This window comes from Pleurodeles waltl, chromosome 4_2 (assembly GCF_031143425.1).
Source record: "Pleurodeles waltl isolate 20211129_DDA chromosome 4_2, aPleWal1.hap1.20221129, whole genome shotgun sequence".
Classification (NCBI taxonomy): Eukaryota; Metazoa; Chordata; class Amphibia; order Caudata; family Salamandridae; genus Pleurodeles; species Pleurodeles waltl.
In genome coordinates this window covers 1,034,198,319-1,034,212,090 of record NC_090443.1, presented here as the reverse complement: position 1 = coordinate 1,034,212,090, position 13,772 = coordinate 1,034,198,319, and the positions used below count along the sequence as shown (strand labels likewise).

General features: G+C 55.1%; 1 protein-coding gene across 3 annotated transcripts in view; it reads left to right on the top strand.

Annotated features, from left to right (window-relative positions):
* KDM2A (lysine demethylase 2A) overlaps window positions 1–13,772 on the top strand; it is a 448,889-nt gene that overhangs the window by 312,100 nt on the left and 123,017 nt on the right. For all 3 annotated transcript variants that reach the window (XM_069232944.1, XM_069232943.1, XM_069232945.1), the window contains one exon: window positions 4,613–4,696. In XM_069232944.1, the coding sequence (XP_069089045.1) occupies window positions 4,613–4,696 (84 nt within the window). The remainder of the gene's footprint in view (window positions 1–4,612; window positions 4,697–13,772) is intronic.

The following is a 13,772-nucleotide window of genomic DNA, read 5'->3' as shown; positions in this document are numbered from 1 at the left end:
TGGATGCTGCTGTAGGGTGTGCATGGTGAATGCAGGCTTCTGGCTCAGGGCAATAATGGTGGAGGCAGAATGCTGCTTGTTTTTGATAGACCTGGTGTGTACATGCTGCAGTTGATGCTAGTTCTGCTGTAGGCTGCTAGTTTACTCACAGACAAGGGTATGATGGGAGCCTGGGTGCTGCTGTAGGATGTGCATGGTGAATGCAGGCTTCTGGCTCAGGGCAGTAATGGTGTAGGCAGAATGCTGCTTGTTTTTGACAGACCTGGTGTGTACATGCTGCAGTTGATGCTAGTTCTGCTGTAGGCTGCTAGTTTTCTCACAGACAGTGGTCTGGTGGGAGCTTGGATGCTGCAGTAGGATGTGCATGGTGGATGCAGGCTTCTGGCTCAGGGCAGTAATGGTGGAGGCAGAATGCTGCTCGTTCTGGGCAGACCTGGTGTGTACATACATGCTGCGGTTGATGCTAGTTCTGCTGTAGGCTGCTAGTTTTATCACGGTCAGGTGGGAGCCTGGATGCTGCTGTAGGATGTGCATGGTGGATGCAGGCTTCTGGCTCAGGGCAGTAATGGTTTAGGCAGAATGCTGCTCGTTCTTGACAGTCCTAGTGTGTACATGCTGCAGTTGATGCTCGTCTTGCTGCAGGCTGCTAGTTTGCTCACAGACAGTGGTCAGGTGGGAGCCTGGAAGCTGCAGTAGGATGGTCATGGTGGATGCAGGCTTCTGGCTCAGGGCAGGAATGGTGTAGGCAGAATGCTGCTAGTTTTTGACAGTCCTGGTGTGTACATGCTGCAGTTACTGCTAGTTCTGCTGTAGGCTGCTAGTTTGTTCACAGACAGTGGTCTGGTGGGAGCCTGGATGCTGCTGTAGGATGTGCATGGTGGATGCAGGCGTCTGGCTGAGGGCAGTACGGCTGTGGGCAATCTTGTTTGACAGTGTGTGTGTGCATGCTGCTGGTTTATGGCAGTGACGTTGCAGCCGGCCAGTGTGCTGCTGAGTCATTGCGCCCGCAGAGGCGGGTGTGTGCTGTCTGTGGGAGGCAGAGAGCGTCCTGTTCCCTGCCCGCCCCTCCCGGAGGGAGGCCTTGAGTGATACACACTGACAGGCCCCGCCCCCGCTCTGGACTCCGCCCGGACGGAACTCCTCTCAGCTGCCGCCCTCTGCTGGTGATTTCGTTCTTTTAACTCCGCCCCCTCGGCGGCTGACGCCGGCAGTGGGGCGGGGCCTTGTTGTCCCTAGAGCACTATTGCCTCAGGAAGCAGCGCTCCTCCTTTTGACTCCGCCCCCATGGCTCATGTACCCCACCCAGTGGGCGGGGCCTCCTGTCCCTGTGCCGCTGCTTCTCCCTATGGAAGTCGCGCCTACCTGTTGATCCCGCCTGCTTCGGCTCGTGGCGCCAGCAGCGCTGTTACTCCGGGAGGCCACGCCTTTCCTGTTGGCCCCGCCCCTCGCCTCGTGGCGCCAGCGGTGGGCGGGGCCTGCTGTTGCTCCGGGAGTCCTGGCCCTTGCATTGGCCCCGCCCCTCGCCTCGTGGTGCCAGCTGTGGGCGGGGCCGGGCTGGCTCGCGGGGGCGGGCCCCAGTGTGTTCCTTCCGCTGCAATGCACTGCTGGGAGCTGGCGGTGTGTGCGTGGGGGAGGGGAGCGGAGCCGGACGCGGACTCACCGCTCCTCATTGTGGGAGCCTGGAAGTGCGCGCCGGGAGCCCGCGGCCGGACCGGAGCGCCTCTGCGGGCCGCTGAGCCGGCCCTCCCCCGAGCTGGGGGCGGGACTGCGGCCGGAATACCGGTGTAAGGCATCACCCTGGCCCTGCTGTCACCCTCCCCGGCGTGTGCCTTATACTGGAGCCGGTGTGAGCACCAGCCTGACCCTGCCTCCCCCCTCCCCGGGCGTGTGCCTTATACTGGAGCCGGTGTGAGCACAGCCTGACCCTGCTGCCCCCTCCCCGGCGTGTGCCTTATACTGGAGCCGGTGTGAGCACAGCCTGACCCTGCTGCCCCCTCCCCGGCGTGTGCCTTATACTGGAGCCGCTGCGAGCACCAGCCTGACCCTGCCTCCCCCCTCCCCGGCGTGTGCCTTATACTGGAGCCGGTGTGAGCACCAGCCTGATACTGCTGCCCCCCCTCCCCGGGCCTGTGCCTTATACTGGAGCCGGTGTGAGCACCAGCCTGACCCTGCTGCCCCCCTCCCCGGCGTGTGCCTTATACTGGAGCCGGTGTGAGCACAGCCTGACCCACCTCTCCCTTGGCGTCTGAGAGATCCTGGAGGCTCCAGTGTGAAGCAGCAGCCTCACACTGCTGTCCCCCTCCCAGGGGCGTGATTCAGGCTCTGCAGCCAGGAGTGCAAGGCAGCCGCCTAGCCTGCGCCCCGGGGACAGGCGTGCCATGCAAACTCCGACTCCAGAGCTCTAGTAGTGCAAGGCACCAGCCTGGCCCTGCTGCCCCCTTCTCTGGACGGACGTGTGCATTACACTGCAGCCTGGAGTTTCAGTGTAATGCACCAGGCTGCCCCCCTCCCCGGCGTGTGCTTTATACTGGAGCCGGTGTGAGCACCAGCCTGACCCTGCTGCCCCCTCCCCGGGCCTGTGCTTTATACTGGAGCCGGTGTGAGCACCAGCATCACCCTGCTGCCCCCTCCCCGGGCCTGTGCTTTATACTGGAGCCGGTGTGAGCACCAGCCTGACCCTGCTGCCCCCTCCCCGGGCCTGTGCTTTATACTGGAGCCGGTGTGAGCACCAGCCTCACCCTGCTGCCCCCTCCCCGGGCCTGTGCTTTATACTGGAGCCGGTGTGAGCACCAGCCTCACCCTGCCTCCCCGGGCGTGTGCTTTATACTGGAGCCGGTGTGAGCACCAGCCTGACCCTGCCTCCCCCCTCCCCGGGCGTGTGCTTTATACTGGAGCCGGTGTGAGCACCAGCCTGACCCTGCTGCCCCCCTCCCCGGCGTGTGCTTTATACTGGAGCCGGTGTGAGCACCAGCCTCACCCTGCTGCCCCCTCCCCGGGCCTGTGCTTTATACTGGAGCCGGTGTGAGCACCTGCCTCCCCCCTCCCCGGGCGTGTGCCTTATACTGGAGCCGGTGTGAGCACCAGCCTGACCCTGCTGCCCCCCTCCCCGGCGTGTGCTTTATACTGGAGCCGGTGTGAGCACCAGCCTGACCCTGCTGCCCCCCCTCCCCGGCATGTGCCTTATACTGGAGCCGGTGTGAGCACCAGCCTCACCCTGCCTCCCCCCTCCCCGGGCCTGTGCTTTATACTGGAGCCGGTGTGACCACCAGCCTGACCCTGCCTCCCCCCTCCCCGGGCGTGTGCTTTATACTGGAGCCGGTGTGACCACCAGCCTGACCCTGCCTCCCCCCTCCCCGGGCCTGTGCTTTATACTGGAGCCGGTGTGAGCACCAGCCTGACCCTGCGGCTCCCCTCCCCGGGCCTGTGCTTTATACTGGAGCCGGTGTGAGCACCAGCCTGACCCTGCTGCCCCCCTCCCCGGGCCTGTGCTTTATACTGGAGCCGGTGTGACCACCAGCCTGACCCTGCCTCCCCCCTCTCCGGGCCTGTGCTTTATACTGGAGCCGGTGTGACCACCAGCCTGACCCTGCTGCCCCCCTCCCCGGGCCTGTGCTTTATACTGGAGCCGCTGTGAGCACCAGCCTGACCCTGCCTCCCCCCTCCCCGGGCCTGTGCTTTATACTGGAGCCGGTGTGAGCACCAGCCTGACCCTGCCTCCCCCCTCCCCGGGCGTGTGCTTTATACTGGAGCCGGTGTGAGCACCAGCCTGACCCTGCGGCTCCCCTCCCCGGGCCTGTGCTTTATACTGGAGCCGGTGTGAGCACCAGCCTGACCCTGCTGCCCCCCTCCCCGGGCCTGCGCTTTATACTGGAGCCGGTGTGAGCACCAGCCTGACCCTGCTGCCCCCTCCCCGGGCCTGTGCTTTATACTGGAGCCGGTGTGAGCACCAGCCTGACCCTGCTGCCCCCCTCCCCGGGCCTGTGCTTTATACTGGAGCCGCTGTGAGCACCAGCCTGACCCTGCCTCCCCCCTCCCCGGGCCTGTGCTTTATACTGGAGCCGGTGTGAGCACCAGCCTGCCCTGCGGCTCCCCTCCCCTGAGGGGCGCGTCATTGGGGCTCTGCAGCCGACTGTGATTCAAACTCTGAAGCCAGAGCCTGACCCAGCCTGGTCTGTGCTGTCATTCATGCTCCGCAGCCCATGTAAGGCACTGTCATGCTGCCTTTCTCCCCACCGGGCAGGCCTCTGCTTCTGTGTAGCAGGGCTCCCTTCGCTTGCCCCTCGTGCCCCCAACCCTTTGAGAGGCTCAGCCTGGGGCTTGTCGGTGGCTGCAGCTCTGCGTGGGGGATGTGGCACCGCTTTGGCTCAGTTCCTGTCTGCAGCTCGTGGTCTGCGCACAGGGACCAGGGCTCCGAGTGTGACTGTGTAGCTGGGTTTGGAGCAGGTACCGGTTGTAGCGGCAAGTTGCTCTGGAGTAGTCATCACAGGCTGAAGGTCGCCGCCACAGTAGAGGGTTAGACATGAGCTATCACATCCTAGAGTCTGCCTCTGATCTGCAGTGACGCCAGGGTTCTCCTTCCTCCTCTCACCCCCACTGTGTTGTTCTTTTTCAGAAGCTGCTGGAGGAACACGCCAACGACCCCAAGAAGCTTTCCTTGACCGGGCTCCCCATCGTGCACTGGCCGAAGAGGGACAAGGTAAGCTCTTTGTCTGTCTGTGCCTTGTCTGTTTCCAGCTGGCACCAGGCGCGCTCTGCAGCACTCCAGGGATCGCAGAGAGGCGGTCTGTGTTTTCTCTCTCCGATAGCAGCGCCCGTGCCTCACTTGGCTTCATTCCCAGTAAAACGAAGGCCTCTTGAGTAGACCCGGGTCTCTGCGACCCTGGCGTCATGACGAGGTTTGTGTTCCCCCGTGATGCTGTCTCATCGGGGTATGAGAGCACATATCTCTATGCTTCAAATCACTTCCAGTAATGTTGCTTTCTTGCCTGCTGTTTGTGATTGCTGTCTGGTTGGGGCCCCTCTGCTCTCCTGATGGTGCAATGCTTTTGTATAAACTTTATGGCTGGTTTCTAAACACGGTGCGCATTTGCTTGTGCGTATTGTCTCATGTTTTCATAAATGACCGCCATGACAGCATTCTCGATAAAGTGATGGTCTTTACGTGCCTTCTGGCAGCTTTCTCTTTAACTTCAGGCGCATTGTCATTGTTTTGTACTCCCTCGGGGGCTCTTTGTGTGCTCTCGGCGCTCTGGTTAGGGACCTGTTGAGACTGCCTCTCGGTAGGGTCCTTGTGTGACTTCACAGACTACTGTTGATAGAGCAGCGGTGTATTTATGGTGCCTGGTTAGTCTTTAGCTCCCTGACTCTGTCCATCACCTGACTACACTCTAGTTCCTCTGGTTGTAGCGTAGGAGTTCGTACTTCTGCTGCACCCTTCCTTCCCTGGCAGCTGTCTCTCTCCCTGACTTCTCGGGCTGCTCTCTCCCTTCCTTCCCTGGCAGCTCTCTCTCTCCCTGACTTCTCTGGCTGCTCCCTCTCCCTTCCCTGGCTGTGCTCTCTCTCCCATCTCTGACTGCCATCTCTTGCACAGTGGTTTGCACCATCTCTGGTTACTATACATGAAATGCAGTGTAGGTAAATAAACTGGGGAAAAAATTACTGTCATGCCAATGTAACTGTGGGGAATATACACAAGATGTATGTTGCACAATGTAATTGCTACAGTGTAGTGTTTTATTCCACACATCGCATGTTATTCCAATGAAGACAATACCCAAAATTCAGTGATTTTTCAGGTAAAGGGTTACATTATTTTCTTCAGTCCATAGTAACCAGACAGCGACTGCTTTGTTTTAGCTTATATTGCATGTATGGCTCGAGAGAACGTGTGCTCTTTGTATTGAGATCCTGATGACAGCTGTCAACACTTTTTTTCGCTTGTGTTTAGTATTGAATTTCTGAAAACGAAGTGAAGATGCTAGTTGGAGTGCCTCTATTGATTTATGTTGTAACTATTAAGGCTGACAGTTCTTGACCCACAACAAAATGTGTAAGAATTGAATGGGAAGGCAGTTACGCAGTTGAGTGGATGGGTATTATAATCATGGCACCTAAACAGCATCATGTGCCAGTCGTTTTACAAACCAGTGAATGACCCATCAGTGTGCTTCAAACAAGCAAGATTACTAGACCTGTCGGAAGTGTATATTGAAGTACAGGAAGGGGGAAGAACATATTTTTTAAAAACAATTCTCTAGTGAGGGGTAATTTTATGGGTTGAACGAGCCAAGTCATTTACATAAGGTAGCAACTGCATCTACAAGGATGACTGAATGTAATAACACACAAAGGAAATGGAAGAAAGGTATTGCAAGAAAACAAATGACGTATTGCAGTAGAGGTGTAGAAGCCGGAAAGCATACATATCTGATGTTTACAAGAGCTGCCACATGCAGCTTTGAAATGCGCGCCAATTAGGTTTTGTATGAATAAATGTTCATGAGAACTTAAAGTAAAAAGATCCAAGAATTAGTGGTCCTCGGCAGGGATTCCGTTACAGGTCGCAGTCAGTGTCTTTGGAGGAACTAAAAGGTAAAAGCCTCCATGAAACGAGGAACTGATCAATCCAGTATGTGAATGGAGGTATGAAGAAGAGTACATGTTATCGGCATTTTAAGGTGATGTGTGAAAGACAGTGGTGACTCCTCCATTTGGGCGGAGGAGAGTTGTCCCCCGCCAGCAGCGGCCGCTGCAAAACCTTTTAAAGAAAACTATGCAAAACTATTTTTATGATCGTTTTCTCTAAGGGGCGGGGCTACGGAGGGTGACGTGGACTGGAGGGGGGAGTGCTCAGCACTCCACCTTCACAGTGCACGTGGTTGGCCGGCTGTCTTGGGCCGGCCAAACACACAGTAGGCTCTCTTCAGCCCAGCAACACAGTTTTACTGGTTACTGAAGTTGAAGAACAGCAAAAGAAGGATGGTATAATAGATAAGTTAGTACACATTTAAGATAATCCTGGAGTAGATAAATGTTTGAAGATGTGTGGAAGTTGTTGACTGAGGTAGATCACATGTGACATGACCTAAAAGCCCAGCTCAAAACACAGAAGAAATACAGGAAAATTAGTTTTCCTAAGAAAAACCCTCACCCACCAGTGTTACCCGTTGGTGGCATGTTTCATAATTGGGTCTATCTCATTCCATTGCAGAATGAGGCGTGCTGTGCGACCAACAAATTACGTGGGAGCACTTTAAAAAAAAAAAAAAAACTATATAACCTCATTCCCCGAGAGGGAAGAAAATAGGGGTAAGGGTCTTGAAAAGGTTTAAAATACCTGCCGACCAGGGGCATCAATATTTTACTACCGGCCACAGTGGCGGTATGATTATCAAGCACTTGCAATACAATGGGTCACAGGTTTGCTTGAGTTAGAGCTATTAGTGTTGTAAATTGCTAACTGGACTTTTCTTGCCGCATAAATTGAAAATGAAAAGTAAAACAGTTGACATAAGCAAGCAGATTCAAAGCACCACTGCCGCCAGGAGCGCGAAGGAGAGAGAAGAGGAAAAAAGTTAGCTCTCAGACAACCGTATCGGCAAACGTGTAATTATCCATGTAACAGTTAATGGCCAAGGAGGTCACAAAACTGCCCCAAGGAGGGACAAACGTAAAGCATTTACCACTGATAAGTGTTTTTAGAAAGGCAAGCCCATGAACGAGTGATAGCAATGGGCGTGGTTAAAAGCCCACAGATAGATTACACCAGGCCAGAGCAATTACGTGCTCAACCTAAAAATGGGGTATATTATGTACCTGCCTTCCCGGTCTACAGCTAGGCTTATTATCAGGACCAGGGATAACTCCCTGGTACCACTCCTTAAAGGAAAAATGCATGTCCTTAGCATGCTAAAGATAAGGTATACTGCACCTAACTCTCGTGGTGTCATCAAAAGTATTGCATTGAAAAGTGGTAAGGAGGCTAGTAGGTGAAAGAGCAGGATTGTTGCTTTGGCGGAATTGTGACTACAAGCACCCCCAAACCTGCCCCGTGGATCTATGATACCGGAACCAATGATTTTCTTTGCAATACCACACCACAGGTGTTAGGTGCAGTATACTTCATCTTTAGCATGCAAGGAAGTTCAAAATAGTCTTTTTTTTTTTTTAAAGTGCTCCCGCGTAATTCGTTATTCGCAGCACGCCTCGTTCTGCAACGGATCAAGATGGACCCAATGATGATGCATACCACCAAGAGGTAACCCTGGTGGGTGAGGTCTTTTCTTAGGAAAACTATATTTTCCTGAATTTCTTCTGTGGAGGCTTCCTTTTGAGTTGTGCTGGGCTTTTAGGTCACGTTACATAGTCATTTAGGAGGGTAAGCCCAGCCCGTATTTTTTTCCTCCTATCCCCTCTTTTGTTTTAGAGTGAGGTAGATCACAGCCAGCTTATGCGAGATCTGGTTATAATGTAGGCACAGTAACAAATCTTGGATATTTTTTTTAATGAATTAGGTTTTGGAGGGACAGTGAGCAGATACGTCTGTCATGTAAGGAGCAGTTATTTTGGCCTGGCAGTCTCATGCTGTACTGACTGTACTGAACTTTATGTAAAGTTGATGGGAATTTTTGAAAATTGACGTTCTGGAAGAATGCATTTAGTCATCGTCTTAGGGCCTTGAGTGAAGGAGCAGTGCAGATATGTGGCAAAGTGAGGAATCTACTAACGTATCGGAAGAAACTGATAAATGTCACACGGTTAGGGCAGCCAAGACTGATGAGAAGCCATTGGGCTTACAAATTGGTCACCCTTTAGTCCCCTCAATAGTGGTAGTGGGTTTTTGAGATTCTCTCTAGGTGTATGCAAGCTGTACTTTGATTATTTAGTGCTATATTTGTGCAAGATGGCTTTCATCTTGGCGAATGCTATAGTGTTTGACATTGGATTTGGCCAATGTATATCATCACGTTGTGCTACATAAACAGGTCACCTAACAGCTCTCATTACACCTGGATGTACTCAAATGTTTGTGTACACTAATGTTTCAACGTGGATAAAACGAAAGTGCAAACGGTGTACAATCGTCTGATGCTGGGAATAATGGATTATATATCTAGATGCCAGCAGTTCTTCGGAGAGAACCATGTTATCAAGGAAGCATTAGTTGGTTCTTTTCTGACCCTTTAACGGTGGCTATAATGAGCTAATTGAAGTATAGTTCGTGGTATGGTCTGGCGCAGTAGAGCGTTTGCTTACTGCTTACATTGGACAAGATTAGTACTTTCGACCGACCATAAGCTGCTGTGGGGGCGTATGGGGCGGAGTTTGCACAATTGGTTTACCTAGTTGTGAAAATGCAGGCTTGTTAAAGTGCTGTGTGTATATACTGGGTAAATGAACCATACAAGCTGGTTGCTAGTTGCAGCTGCCTTTGTAAGTTGATTGTAAAAGTTAAGAATATTTGGCATGTGTTGTTACTTTTGCATTGCGGGAATGGCTGGGTACAGGGTGCAGGTCCACTTCTAGTCTCCGACCACAATCATGGCCTTATTTATCTGTCTCTGGGTCCTGGTACCCTGCTCTCAACCTGAACAGTGGTCCCTTTTGTGTATTGACTCAGTCAGCCTCTCCTGGGTGAAAGTCGTCCACCACTCTTTATACCAACTCTCTGCTCCACTTCTGTCAAAGCAAAAGTCCTATAAATTAATCTGGACACCGGTCATACTCCCCATGTGAATATTTTTTCAGACTGGCCCTCTGTTTGTTGTTCCTTCAGTGGGGTCACAGGCATGCAAGCCAACTGAAGATGTTCTGTTTCGATTGAGACCAGAGCTCAACTGTAATGCCAGAGAGCCGCTCGGTCACTGCAAGCAGGGCTGTGAAATGGCCTGGTGTTGGTGATACTGTGCTTCTGATGGAGAGCCAAGCGCCTTCTTACCCTCACCCCTTGACCGAGACTTTCCACTATTTTGCCCCGATTAAAGGTCCATCAATGCCTCATACCTGGGATGCCTTCAAAACTGGGACCAGTGAAGAATGTATGTTTGTCGTTATGTGGGATTTGTGGTTCATATGTGTGCACTTGTGATTGGTGAAGTCCATTTGCACCTTGTGTTGTACCAAATTGCGATTTCTCTCGTGTTTAAGTTGATGTCCATTTTAGACATCTCGACCTGCAGCTACAACCTTGAAACTTGTTGCTGATGAGTGGAAGATCCAGTCCATTCTTTTTTTGTGTGGATGTAGGTTTGCCCTGCCCTTTATGAACATTTTCCACCGCCTATGCATGTCGTCCGTTTTCCTCTGCTCCCTTAGAAATGGGAGCAAATGCTGGTTTCAGCGTGAGGCGAGTAGACATAAAACACACTAGTTACAACTGTGCATATAGTTAGGGTCAGAAATCCTTTAAGTCCAGCAGCAGTGACATACTACTTCAGGATTGCAGACATGCAACAAGTTCCAAATAAAATAGTCTTTGCTTGGTTGACATTCTACATCATCTATTAGGTATAGGTGCTAGAATGCTGTCATGCTTGAACTGTTCTTTGTCATCTGGACACTAAGGCAAGCCTGCATGCCCTTGTTTTTAATAAATAAATTAAAAAAAAACTCGTCTCACTTTCTCACCTTTTCTACGTGTTCATATTTCGTCTCTATCCCCCTTTCTTGCTCTTCCTGTCTTTTTCCCATTATCACTCTTTTCTTTCTACCCTCTTCCTTCTGTTCCTCCTCTCCTTTTTCTGTTCTTCCCGTCTGGTTTCTCTGCCCTCCCCTTCCATCCCTTTTCCAATTCGCTCCTTCCTTCTCTCTCCAGTTTCTCTTCCCCGTCCCTCCTCTCTCCCAGGTTTCCTTACCCTCCTATTCCTGCTCTATCCCTCTTTCTACTCTCCCCCCTCTTCTTACTCTCGGGTTTCCCTTCCCTCCTCTTGCTGCTCCACCGTCCTACTTTCTCGGGTTTCTCTATCTTGTCCCCCCCGTCTAATCCCTCTTCTGCCTCTCCTCCTTCTCTCTCAGGTTTCTCTACCCTCCTACTCCATCCCTCTTCAGACTCTCAGGCTTCTCTTCCCTCGTGCTGCTACTGCATCCCTGTTACTACTCTCTCCTTTCTCAGGTTTCTCCTCACTTGTGTTCCTGCTCCGTCCTTCTTTCTGCTCTCCCCTTCCTTCACGCAGGTTCATCTTCCTTCCTGTTTCTGCTCCTTCCTTTGTCTCTCAGGCTTCTCTTCCCTCCTGTTGGTGCTCCATCTCTCTCGGGGTTCTCTTCTCTCCTGTTCCTGCTCCATCCCTCTTCTTGCTATATCCTTCTTCCTTTTCTCTATCCCTCTTCCTTTTCTCTGAGGCTTCTCTGCCCTTTTCCATCCTTTTTCTGCGCTCTCCTTCCTTCCTTTTCTCTCAGGTTCCTCTTCCCTCCTGTTCAGTCCCTCTTCCAGGTTCCTCTTTTCTCCTGTTCTTGCTCCACCCCTCTTCCTGCACTCGTTCCTTCTCTCCGAGGGTTCTGTGCTTTTCCATCCCTCTTTCTGTTGTCTCCTTCCTTTTCACAGGTTCCTTTTCCCTCCCGTTCCATCCCTCTTCCTTCTCTCAGGTTACCTCTCCAGTTCCTGCGCCATCCCTCTTTCTACTCTCTCAAGCTTCCCTTCTCTCCTGTTCCTGCTCCATCCCTCTTTCTTTTCTCTCAGGTTTGTCCTCTCCTGTTCCTGCTCCATCCATCTCCTTTCTTTCTCATGTTTGTGTTCCCTCCTCTTCCTGCTCCATCCCTCTTTCTTTTCTCTCAGGTTTCTCTTCTCTTCTGTTCCTGCTCCATCCATCTCCTTTGTCAGGTTTGTGTTCCCCCCTCTTCCTGCTCCATCCCTCTTTCTTTTCTCTCAGGTTTCTCTTCTCTTCTGTTCCTGCTCCATCCATCTCCTTTGTCAGGTTTGTGTTCCCCCCTCTTCCTGCTCCATCCCTCTTTCTTTTCTCTCAGGTTTCTCTTCTCTTCTGTTCCTGCTCCATCCATCTCCTTTGTCAGGTTTGTGTTCCCCCCTCTTCCTGCTCCATCCCTCTTTCTTTTCTCTCAGGTTTCTCTCCTGTTCCTGCTCCATCCATCTCCTTTGTCAGGTTTGTGTTCCCCCCGCTTCCTGCTCCATCCCTCTTTCTTTTCTCTCAGGTTTCTCTCCTGTTCCTGCTCCATCCATCTCCTTTCTTTCTCATGTTTGTGTTCCCTCCTCTTCCTGCTCCATCCCTCTCTTCCCTCCGGTTTCCCTTCTCTGCTGTTCCTGCGCCATCCCTTGTCCTTCCTGTCCGTGCTCCCCCTGCTCTCAGGGTTGTGCTCTTGTGTTGCAGCTCCTTCCCTCTACTCCCGTTGCCTCATTTTTGGGGTGCCGCGCACGGTCCCGGCAGCCCCCGGGGTGCTTCCCTCGTGCCTTGTTTGTGATGCTCCGGAGCGGCCGAGCGTCTCCCTGAGAGCACCTGAGCCCGAGGGCCGGTGGGGACAGACCGGTCTCCGCGCAGCAGCCGCCCCGCCCCCGCGCTGCCAGGTGCCCCCGGAGACCCCCGCCCTCCTCGCAGCAGACCCCCGCCCTCCCCTCGGTGCGGCCCCTCCCCCTCCGAGGTGCTGCTCCGGGGCGCGCGGGAGGCGTCGCCTGAGGAGAGGCCGCGCGCGGGGGAGGCCCTGAGGTGACCGAGGTACGGAGGGGAGGAGCAGCACCGCAGGCCTGAGGGGGAGAGGGGCCCCGGGCACAGGCCTGAGGGGGAGAGGGGCCCCGGGGAGAGGGGCCCCGGGCACAGGCCTCGGGAGGGAGAGGGCCCCCTGGCCACAGGCCTGGGAAGGGAGAGGGGCCCCCGGGCACAGGCCTCGGGAGGGAGAGAGGCCCCCTGGCCACAGGCCTGGGGAGGGAGAGAGGCCCCCTGGCCACAGGCCTGGGGAGGGAGAGAGGCCCCCTGGCCACAGGCCTGGGGAGGGAGAGAGGCCCCCTGGCCACAGGCCTGGGGAGGGAGAGAGGCCCCCGGGCACAGGCCTGGGGAGGGAGAGAGGCCCCCTGGCCACAGGCCTCGGGAGGGAGAGAGGCCCCCGGGCACAGGCCTGGGGAGGGAGAGAGGCCCCCTGGCCACAGGCCTGGGGAGGGAGAGAGGCCCCCTGGCCACAGGCCTGGGGAGGGAGAGAGGCCCCCTGGCCACAGGCCTGGGGAGGGAGAGAGGCCCCCGGGCACAGGCCTCGGGAGGGAGAGAGGCCCCCTGGCCACAGGCCTCGGGAGGGAGAGAGGCCCCCTGGCCACAGGCCTCGGGAGGGAGAGGAGCCCCCTGGCCACAGGCCTCGGGAGGGAGAGGGGCCCCCTGGCCACAGGCCTGAGGGGGAGAGGGGCCCTGGGCACAGGCCTCGGGAGGGAGAGGGGCCCCCGGGCACAGGCCTCGGGAGGGAGAGGAGCCCCCGGCCACAGGCCTCGGGAGGGAGAGGAGCCCCCTGGCCACAGGCCTCGGGAGGGAGAGGAGCCCCCTGGCCACAGGCCTCGGGAGGGAGAGGAGCCCCCTGGCCACAGGCCTCGGGAGGGAGAGGGGCCCCCTGGCCACAGGCCTCGGGAGGGAGAGGGGCCCCCGGGCACAGGCCTCGGGAGGGAGAGGGGCCCCCTGGCCACAGGCCTCGGGAGGGAGAGGGGCCCCCGGGCACAGGCCTCGGGAGGGAGAGGGGCCCCCTGGCCACAGGCCTCGGGAGGGAGAGGGGCCCCCTGGCCACAGGCCTCGGGAGGGAGAGGGGCCCCCTGGCCACAGGCCTCGGGAGGGAGAGGGGCCCCCTGGCCACAG